Raw genomic sequence first — 11652 nt, 5'->3', positions numbered from 1 at the left:
AGTAAGAAAAACTAACAAACAAACAAAAATCAACAGAATTTGATAAAATCTTTTTTTATTGAATATATATATTTGTTTTTCCATTTTGGGATGACATTTGTAAGAAAGAAAAGCAGTGACACCTTGCGGCCTCTTTTATAATAACCGGAATGGTTGTCTTCTGTTAAGCAGAACCGCGTGTGCTTCTCATAAAGAGACGTCAGCATCGGACCACTGATTTTATTACCGAGAACCAGATGAACAGGTTTGCTAGGCTTGCGCAACAATTCAGCAATTTTCACATCACATAAAAAATTTAGAAATATATTATTATTATTATTAATAATATTTAATATATATATATTATTTATATTATTTAATTTATATTATTATAATATATTATTATATTTAATTATAAATGAACGTTATTCTATTTAAAAAAACACACAAATGTGTGATATGGGATTTGAAATCCCTTACTTAAAATAAACACAATTAAACATAATTTTCACAACCACAAGGAGTCAGCATTAAATTGCATGTGATCTAATTGTACATCGCTTCGGTTTAGGGCAAAGAACCTCTCCGGGACACAATGGGTGAAGGCGTGCAGTAGAAGAACAGGTACGGCGAGAATGAGAGGGGGTGGGATGGAGAAATACAGGTCTCGGTGTCACAGTCTGACAAACCACGTTCACGAAGCGTATTGACGAGTGGAGACACTATCCCGGAATATGGCGACTGCAGTGAGACGTTGAGATGTTCGCCCAAGTGATCCACGGACTGAACTCCTGGATAGGACAGGATCAGTCACTGGAAGATGAAACCACAGAACTCATTCGGCACAGAAGGTAGAGTAAAATTAGGGGCGGCAATAGCTTTATACGGGGCCCCGTCGCCATAATATCACAATAATTACACAAGAATAGAATATCTACAATAAAGCAACTGTTATCATTAATCATGATAGTGATGTAATATCGTGTTCCATTCTTTGATGGCAAAACCTTGGCGTCCTCGATCAAAGCTGAAATTTTCAATGGGCCCAAAACGGAAAAAGTTAAAAAGGATCTCAGAGAATAGACAGCTGAGGTCCCGAAAACTTTATCTCATTTTCCATGTTGGCCGAATAAAAGGTCTCCTTCGATAAAAGACGGGATTTTCTCTTGGGCTAAAATGGCTATTTTTTTTTTTTTTTCCAATGGCAGAACGTTTTTATCTCTTTACGCACCTTAAATGCTCCTTTTACTAATGGGTTTTTATATTAAATACAATGACATTTTGGAATTAAAAATGATGCTTCCAATTGGACTCCAAATGAAAAAGTTGTTTCAAGGGCAAAACGTCCCAGATTTAGGTCAACGAGAGTCCTCAAAAGGTGGACATACAGTAGTCTTATCCTACTTTGGCCACTACAATTACCTTAAAAATAACACAGATCGTGTTAGTTGGACCACGTGACTAATGTTTGATTTATTGTTTGTTTTTAAATGTATCCAGATTTTAAAAAAGACTTACTTTTTCTCTTTTGTTCCTCTATACATTCTGTAGAATTTTGTTATATATTCTCCCGTGTTCCGTGCCAGATAATTGTTCTATGAGCCGCCAACGTACAGATACCCCCCCATATCTCAAATTAGCAAGGCAGTTTGGAAGAAGAAGAAGAATGTAACTATTTGGTATATAAATACAATCTAATTTCTGCACATAATATTTTACGTATTAGGAATTAGCGGACCCATTCTCCAAAAAATATTTATTTATTAATGAATTTATTAAATAACATTAATAGTAATTTAAAATGTCATCACTGGAGGTTCATCTTGTCCTTATAATAAATTAAATCTCTGCGTGGTCACATATTGTGTATCACTTTCTGGTAAACCACTAGTAATGGTGGATGAGTCTGCTTGTTGACTGGTTTGGCTCCATGAGCCACGTCAGTCAACAAGCCACGAGTCTCACCTTCCACCAACATAAAATCCTTTAGATGAAGAAGAATTGGCTGGCACTTCCCTCAACTCCAGCCAGATCCAGCTATAATCATCATCTTTCAAACATAATGGGGATTTAACCATTAAAAGTAAGATATATATCATTGCACAGCGCTGTGGAATATGATGGTGCCATATAATACAAAAAAAAAAATATATATATATATATATATATCATACATATTGGCTATGATGGAAGCAGCCACGCTGGTTTCCTGGCCCGGTTTGAGCTGAACTTGAAACGCTCTTATCTCAAGTGACAGGCAGGTAAAAACATTAGCGGTGAAATGTTGTCTAAACAGAGATTATAGCAATGATCATCACCCTGTATATAGACAACAAATACAGGATGAAAGTGACCTCGCTAACAATTAGATAAATAAACATAGGTCTATTGTGATAATAAAAATAATAATATAAGTGTTTCTAATATACACTAGAGGCTTCCAACAATGAAGGACCAGAAAATAATAATAATAATAAAAAAAAAAATAATAATAATAATATAAGTGTTTCTAATATACACTAGATGCTTCCAACAATGAAGGACCAGAAAATAATAATAATAATAATAATAATAATAATAATAATAATAAAAATAATAATATAAGTGTTTCTAATATACACTAGATGCTTCCAACAATGAAGGACCAGAAAATAATAATAATAATAATAATAATAATAATAATAAAAATAATAATATAAGTGTTTCTAATATACACTAGATGCTTCCAACAATGAAGGACCAGAAAATAATAATAATAATAATAATAATAATAAAATAATAATATAAGTGTTTCTAATATACACTAGATGCTTCCTACAACGAAGGACCAGAAAATAATAATAATAATAATAAAAATAATAATATAAGTGTTTCTAATATACACTAGATGCTTCCTACAATGAAGGACCAGAAAATAATAATAATAATAATAATAAAAATAATAATATAAGTGTTTCTAATATACACTAGATGCTTCCTACAATGAAGGACCAGAAAATAATAATAATTATAATAAAAATAATAATTTAAGTGTTTCTAATATACACTAGATGCTTCCTACAATGAAGGACTAGAAAATAATAATAATTATAATAATATATTTTTTTTTAATTTAAATTTATTTGCATTTTTATTTAAATAATATGAGTGCCTGCGATGCGTCTATCCCATGAATATTACTTGGAATGATCCGTTAGCAGCTGACATTTGTTTCTGGGCTTTTGGAACAGGGTTCAGGAACTGCCGCTTCTTCTGGCTGCCAAGGAAAATAATGTTGTTCTTCTACGGGAACTTCTAGAGGATGAGACGTGTGATAAACTTCAAAGAGGTCGGTACTGAAGCAGCTCCTGCCAAATACGAGGTCAGGGGGACGGAAACCCTGGGGTCTAATGGTGAAAACTGCAATTCCAGGAGATCGGGATTACGGGGGTATCGATCAGTTTGAGAGGCAACATACGATATGCAGTGAATCGTGTGTGTATGGCATGTACACGACGTATTCTGTGGGCAGAGGTCGGCTGACATGGGGCAAAAAACAGCTAAGTGAAAGGCACGCGTTAAAAGGCCTGTACAAAAAACAAAAGGTCACCCATTCAGAAAAGGAGAGTATTTTCACGTAAATCAGTGAAAATGGTTCTTTACAGTAAGAGCAGTAAAGATGTGGAATCCGCTCCCCACAGAGGCTGTGCTATCAGATCCAATAGATGCCTCTAAATATGGGCTGGAGAGTATATAATATATAATATGAGGAATATACAGGATATAACGGGTTATAAGGACGGGATTAGTTATACGCCCGGAGAGTATATAATATATAATATGAGGAATATACAGGATATAACGGGTTATAAGGACGGGATTAGTTATACGGCCGGAGAGTATATAATATATAATATGAGGAATATACAGGGATATAACGGGTTATAAGCACAGGGTTTTATTCCCAGTCCGGCCCTGGTTCCTGTGGTCCTTCTCGTTATATTTATTTTATGTTTTCTGTTGCTGTATCATTGTACATTGTTGTAATGGAATGGTTACTTGGTTGAATTGTATCATTAGGGGCTGTGGGAGAAACGGCTCTGCATGTTGCCGTCCAGCACAATCACCTGGAAGCGGCCAAGATTCTCATAGAAAGAGCTCCTGATCTTGTTAACCAACCCATGACCTCGGACCTCTATCAGGGTAAGACGGTTAACTGAATTCCTTTCCTTAAATGTACCGGTCCTGTAACATCCCTGCTTTATATTTCTCATTTATCCCTTAATATTTATAACTTTAACTCTTTATTAGACCATCACAAAAGGTCTAATGATAGGCTTTGGAAAAAGCTAAGAGGTAAAGATATTGTGAATTAAATATTCTGTATTAAAGCAGGGATTTCAACTGTGATATACATGCTTATAATATAAGCTATGTGCTTAGCTGTCACTAGATAAATCAGGGAACATTCGCTCCAGAACGTGTGACCGTCAGAATCTGCTTATTCACCCCAAGACCCTGAGATCGGGGTAAAAAATGAGACATAGTTCAGAGAGTTCTCTTATGTTACTAGAGATGGGAAGGTCTGGGGGAAAAAAAACAGAAAAACTGGAAAAAAAAAATGTTTCTGTTTTTTTCCAAAGCCATTTTTTATTGAAAAATGTAATCAAAATGGAGTGTGGAATATTTTTGTTTACAATGATAAATATGTTTATGGCACGGCATTCAAACTATATTACATGAAGACCTTTATGAAAGATAGTGGACACATTGTATCTTGCCAGTTACTTAACTTTTTTATTTGCTCCACTCCATTTGCATTTTTTTCTGAAAATTACCAATTTTTTTTTCCCACGGCTTCAAAATTTCCAGAAATCTTCCACCTCTAGATGTTACACATTTCTACATTGTTTATGACGAATAACATGAACCAAGAGAAGATTCTTTCCCTTTGTCTTCCCTCCCAGGACAAACCGCTTTGCATATCGCGAGTGTAAATCAGAACATCAATCTGGTCCGGCTCCTGATAGACGGAAACGCTGATGTCTCCTCGCCTCGGGCTACGGGGACTTTTTTTGCTCTAAGGTCCACAAACATCTTTTACTTTGGTCAGTAAACTCAGATCAGACAGATGCCCTGAAACAAGATATATGTAACAAATACTTTCGTCAACATTCACAAAGAGAATCTAGAAGCAAATTCACAATGTGCAAAAAACTAAATGTAAAAAAAAAAACCTTCTGGTCAATTACGGAAGATAAATCATAATTTTTAATACAAAAAAAAAAACATGGGTAAAGGTTCCATACTGTATGGAAACCTAAAAAATATATTATCTATAATAAATATATTATATATATAATATATTATATATTTTATATTATATATAATATATTATATATAATATATTATATATATATTATATATTTATATATAATATAAATATATTATATATAATATATATAATATATTATATATAATATATTATATATATTATATATAATATAAAATATATTATATATAATATATATATAATAAATATATTATATATATTAACCCTGGCTTAATATTATTCTTTACCCCGCAGGGGAACACATTTTGACCTTCGCTGCTTGTGTGGGAAACACCGACATAGCCGAGTTACTCATGGATAATGGCGCTGACCTACGAGCGCAAGACAGCTGGGGTAAGGAGGGTCAAGCGGGGTTCCACAAGGATGACTTATTACAGATTCAATTTTAAATTCCTATGGAAGACTTTGAGATGTGGGACAAAGTGGTCTCTTACTCTAGTAGCCTCTTGGAACTGTAAAGGTTTAAGGATATAACAGTATCTAATAAATGTTTATATTATGAAAATCCACTACTTTATAGTAGTTTTTTCTAAACGAACTGCAATGTATGTCTTCTACTCCCCAGGGAATACCGTTCTGCACATCCTGGTTCTCCAACCAAACAAGGTCCTCTCCTGCCAGATGTTGGACTTCTTGCTCTTCAGGGAAGTTCGATTAACCGGACCATCCCTGTGCCAGATTCCGAACGCAGAGGGGCTCACACCATTGAAGATGGCTGCTATCGAGGGGAATGTCACGGTGAGATCCTTAGACCTTCCATAAGCTTTTTTTTTTTTTTGGTGGAAAACTTGAAAGATTGACTTTGACCATGGATACAATGATAATGAAATACAAAAAAATATCCTTCCCTTCTATTAGCTGTTTCAGCACTTGGTACAGAAGAAGGGGAAAGTACAGAGGGCATTCGGTCCCGTTACATCCATGTTTTATGATTTGTCGGAAATCGACTCTGTGGAAAAAGAGAAATCTCTTCTGGAACTCATAGTGTCCTCCAACAAAAGTCAGGTGAGGGCGTTTACAGAGAGCGACGTACACAAAAAATTTAATTTCTGATCCCCCCAAAAAAGTTTGTTTATTTTCCTTTACTAAAAGGCTCGAAAAATCCTGAACTTCCCACCAGTTAAAAGCTTGCTAAAAAAGAAATGGCGTCAGAGAGGGAGGCCGTGTTTCTGGATCCTGACGGCTGCCTACATGCTGTATATGATCTGCGTGTCCTTATGTTGTGCCAACAGACCTCTTAAACCGCGAGAAGACAACACGACCAGCTCCAGAGACATCACTCAGTATGTGAAGAAATCGCTACAGGTGCAATACAATCCCTTATAACAAAAATAAAGCCATTAACAGAACACAGAGTTATTCCACAAGGAGAACTGGTGTAAACTAACCCAAAAAAGCAGGCAATTCGGCAGTAAAGGAATAGCCGAGCACAGGAACACACAGAGAACACGCCAGGGATAGCCGGGGTCTGGTACGAGCACACGCCAAGGATAGCCAGGGTCTGGTACACATAGAGAACACGCCAAGGATAGCCGGGGTCTGGTACACATAGAGAACATGCCAAGGATAGCCGGGGTCTGGTAGAAGGAGAGGACACGCCAAGGATAGCCGGGGTCTGGTACACATAGAGAACATGCCAAGGATAGCCGGGGTCTGGTACACATAGAGAACACGCCAGGGATAGCCAGGGTCTGGTACAAGGAGAGGACATGCCAAGGATAGCCGGGGTCTGGTACATGGAGGGAACACGCCAAGGATAGCCGGCGTCTGGTACACAGAGAGAACAAGCCAAGGATAGCCGGGGTCTGGTACACATAGAGAACATGCCAGGGATAGCCGGGTCTGCTACATGGAGAGGACACGCCAAGGATAGCTGGGGTCTGGTAAATGGAGGGGACACACCAAGGATAGCCGGGGTCTGGTACACGGAGGGAACACGCCAAGGATAGCCGGGGTCTGGTACACGGAGGGAACACGCCAAGGATAGCTGGGGTCTGGTACACGGAGGGAACACGCTAAGGATACCCGGGGTCTGGTACACGTAGAGAAAAGCAAGGATAACAAGGGCAAAAGGGTCTATTAGCAAACATTAGCAAAGAGGACTGCATCTCCAACTACACCCTCCTGGAAAATAATTTTAATAAGGGTCAATCCTTCGAAACTCACTTGTTTAGTTAAATAACCATTTCCATGGACATTGCTCTTAAATACAGCCCACCGAAATACCTTACTGGGTCTGACTAGACCTTCACCCTACTCACTACCCAAAATCAATGAGCCACCATTGCACAACAAGTTATCTCCAAATTCAGACATACAATGTATACGTTCCAAACTGATTTCACGCACACAATTATAAGCTGAGAGTACAATATGTTTCTCGTTACAAGGTTTAATATATTTTTGTAGGAATCATACGTGACATCCGAGGATCTTCTGCGACTGTGTGGGGAGATCATATCTGTGATCGGAGCCATCTTATTCATAGTGATAGAGGTAAGGATTCCCTGGGGAAGAGTCATCTTTGGGTTGAACCAAAGCCTTGGAGGAAAGACCTAGGAACTGCCCAGGTACGACCTGGAGTCTCCGGGAGAATCGCTGCTCACCTGGGTCTCCGGGGTAAGTTTCTTCTTTTTCCGGCCATGAAAGTGCTGTTTGGCCAACCCAGCCCCCCCCAACCACTTTCCTCTTCTCGTCCCCACTAAAGCCGCGGCGGGGGTAATACCAACCCCTAAACATGACTGCACAGTTACTAAAAGCAACAATATATCAGCCGTGTCTACAAAAACTTCTATTTTCATTTTAAAAAGATAGAAGCCAAATGGTAAACGTTCTTTAGACAAAACAAATTACTAGAAAATGCACAAATACATACGAGACATTCTGCGTACCTATCTCTGCGTAACGTCCACGCTATAAAGTTACATTTCAATAAATACCGCAATAAAAAGCATAAAATTCTGCAGAAATTTAGACCGCAAATATATATATATTGGGCATTTGGCAAGTTTCAAAAATGCGGTAACCCGGATATTTCTTCAGATCATCCAGATGTGGAAAGCAGGACTAAGGTGTTTTGTAACCTACAAGATTTGGGAGGAACCTTTTCATGTTATCAGGTGAGATTGTAACTTTTAAACTCCTTAAACTATTCTGTAACATAAAACACACTCTTTTATAACTAATCGCAGCATTAGAGCATCTCCCCTAGTAATGCAGGAGACACGAACCAGTCCCAGAACAAAAATTATTTTAGAAAAGCCAAATTTTGCCTGGTAATTTGTAATTTTTGCCAGAAAAAATTAATTGTCACATGACTTCAAAGCAGAAACCAATATGTTGTTTCCAACAAAAAAAATCTTAGAAGCCTGCATTTTTTTCATGCAATTTAACCTTCAGAGTTAAAAATAAAATGGATTAATCATGCTTATTATAATGTTTTATAGGAGCAGCTTAAAATGTTTTTAATTTTTTTTTTTTTTGAGTAAAATATGAACATATCTGCCAACGATCACTGTAATTAAAGCACATGATTCCAGATATTATTATAACTTTATTATTATTATTATTATATTATTATTATTATTAGAATGGGGTTCTTAAAAATATGGATAACAATGTAATTTTTATATATATATTAAATGTAGAAATGTGATATAATAATGTAAAAATATGTACTATTATCCTAATATGTGTCCTTTTAGGTTTTCTTTCTCCATCCTGATCCTGGTCACCCTTATTCTGAGACTCACTGACGCAGACGGAGAGGTGGTCCCCATGTCCATGGCGTTGGTTCTCGGATGGTGCTACGTCATGTACTTTGCCCGAGGTTTCCAGATGCTCGGACCTTTCACCATCATTATCCAAAAGGTACCGCGACAATCTTTTGGATCAAAAGCAGGCGGGATAGGAAGACAGGATGGACTCGATGGGACTTTTTTTCAACCTAAATTACTATGTTACTACAACGTTACTTTGTTACTACTATGTTACTATGTTACTACTATGTTACTACAACATTACTTTGTTACTACTATGTTACTATGTTACTACTATGTTACTATGTTACTACAACGTTACTTTGTTACTACAATGTTGCTATGTTACTACTATGTTACTAATCTTCCCTTTCACTCAAAGTCTTTACTACTTTATTTTGAAGAATAAACAGTAACTGGATGAAAACAAATAGTTAATTAGGAAGCTACTACCAGCTCTCGTCCAAGTCTACATCATTCTTATTCTAAATCTAATGTCATGTGATTATTAACTGTGGCCACCACACTATCCTTGTTTCTGACACCGAGTCTCTCTTAATTCCAGATGGCAGCAAGTGATCTGCTCAAATTTGTTTGGCTGATGGCTGTGGTTGTGTTTGGGTACAGCACAGGTATGTGGGAAAAAAAAGGGTTTGGAACTCGACGATATCTTACAACGTAACCTATAGAAACTTCCTAATTGTAACCTCTGTGCATACCAAAAACCTATTACACCACCTCTCACTTTTTGGAATTAAGGATATTTTTTATACCTTTAAATACATTCTATTTTTTATTTATTTTTTTACTGTTGGCTACAGTTATTAATAATAATATTATTATTATTATTGTTATTATTATTATTACTATTATTATTATTATTATTACCTTTTTTTATAGAGCACCAACAATTTACAGTGACATTTTTGTAATTCCAAACAATTCCAGGAAAAACTTTTTTGGGGGGGTCAAAAAGAGTAAAACGGAATGGGTTAAGTAATTTTAATGTGTTTTAATGGTTATAGAAATATACTCACCTTACAGTGTGGGACTTCTTACTCTCTATTGACCGAAAGCTAATCATTGTCCTCCTTTGTCCTATCCATCTCCTTCTTTATTTCCGTTCCAGCTCTCTATATCGTCTTCCAGACAGTGAATCCAGAAGCCCTGGGAGCGTTCAGTCCATACCCAATATCATTGATCAGCACCTACCAGCTTTTCCTTAATGTTCTCAATGGACCTGACAACTATGACGTTGACCTACCCGACATGTACAGCTTCCTTTACGCGTCCTTCTGTGTCATTGCCTTCTTACTCATGTTCAATTTGCTCATCGCCATGATGGGAGACACACAGGCAGCCATGGCTAAGAAGAAAGAGGAGTTATGGATGGCGCAGGTGAGACCTGAATGTTGCACCCTCCAGAAATCCATGGCCCGTCCTAGATGTTTCCTAACTACACTTTGTACACTTTACATAGTAACATAGTATTTTAGGTTTAAAGGAAGACACCCATCAGATCCAGTGAGCCCATCAGATCCACCCAAAAGATCTACACTGCCTGATTTTCCCTATTTTTGCGTATTTGTCACACCTAAGTACTTGCAAAAGCGAAGTCGGCTGAAAAAAAATAATTCTGCCAGGAAAAATGAATAGAATTCCTCCATAGTGATGTAAAAGAATGCCAAGGATGACACAACCAGTTATTAGGCTTAGGGGGGGCAATTACTTTTTCACATGGTTGAAATAGATTTTGATGAACTCTTTATCTACAATAAATAAAACGATAATTAATTGGATGATCTGAAACATTTAAATGTGACAAATAGGCAGAAATCGGCAAGGGGGCAAATACCATTTCACCTCATTCTTTCATCTCATTCTTCATTCCCACCTCTGCCTGTTAGATCACCAGTGCTACAGTAACCATGGAACAAAAGTTCCCAAGGGGTTTGATGTTCGGCTCCAGATCCATTGAGGAAGAATTGGAAGGAAAGCAATATCTCAGGTCTGTATAGGAGGTAAAAACATAAAGTAGCGACCATTGTGGTAACACATGGTAACACTCCTGGTCCCGCTGACACACGCTGAACTCTGAATTAAACAGAGGTACCAGCAGCATATCTCCCAACAGTCCTGATTTTTAGGCTCTGCCCCGTTGTCCTGGGTAGCTGCTCCACTGTCCCACTTTTAAAGCAATGCGAGCATGGGCCTGTTATGAAGATCATCTGGTCTGGCCTTATTGATTGATTTTCCAATTGAACCTCCCAAATGGCCGCCATTTAACACGAGCAGGCAGGTGGCCATACCTCAGTCCTTCTCACCTCTCCCCAAAATCTTGCTACACGGACGTGGCGGAGCTGTTCCTACTCTAAAGGTAGCCTAGGTAGTTGGCTCAGAGCAGGTGGCACCAACACTCTTACGTTTCTCCTATGTTCATGTTTTACGGCAGAGTCTAATTCATGGAAGTCTTTCTTCTGCTGTTGCAGTGTTGAGGAGAGAAGATGGCATCCTCTCCCATCAATGGATGGAAGCGATTCTAGCGAAGAATCAGATGATGCTGATGATGTCACAGATTTGCCG

At 37.5% G+C, this 11652-nt stretch overlaps 1 protein-coding gene across 1 annotated transcript; it reads left to right on the top strand.

The window, feature by feature from the left end:
- The first annotated feature begins 738 nt into the window (after window positions 1–738).
- On the top strand, window positions 739–11087 carry LOC149288765 (transient receptor potential cation channel subfamily V member 6-like). The gene is made up of 14 exons (XM_089491458.1): window positions 739–830; window positions 3210–3307; window positions 4039–4161; window positions 4926–5066; window positions 5546–5644; window positions 5877–6049; window positions 6170–6316; window positions 6404–6616; window positions 7721–7807; window positions 8354–8430; window positions 9016–9181; window positions 9635–9701; window positions 10199–10467; window positions 10977–11087. The coding sequence occupies exons 1-14, from the start codon at window positions 739–741 to the stop codon at window positions 11085–11087; spliced, it is 1863 nt and encodes a 620-aa protein (XP_089347584.1).
- Window positions 11088–11652: the final 565 nt, after the last annotated feature.

Source organism: Sceloporus occidentalis, unplaced genomic scaffold (genome assembly GCF_023333645.1).
Source record: "Sceloporus occidentalis isolate IW3139 unplaced genomic scaffold, rSceOcc1.0.p SCAF_50, whole genome shotgun sequence".
NCBI lineage: Eukaryota > Metazoa > Chordata > Lepidosauria > Squamata > Phrynosomatidae > Sceloporus > Sceloporus occidentalis.
The sequence above is the reverse complement of the archived record's forward strand: the minus strand, read 5'-3'. Positions and strand labels throughout refer to the sequence as shown.

Coding starts and splice junctions, on each gene's coding strand:
- LOC149288765 (XM_089491458.1), top strand. CDS start 739: ATGTTCGCCCAAGTGATCCACGGACTGAACTCCTGGATAGGACAGGAT. Junction 3,308..4,038: donor GTGTGATAAACTTCAAAGAG/GTCGGTACTGAA, acceptor TTGTATCATTAG/GGGCTGTGGGAGAAACGGCT. Junction 5,645..5,876: donor ACGAGCGCAAGACAGCTGGG/GTAAGGAGGGTC, acceptor TCTACTCCCCAG/GGAATACCGTTCTGCACATC.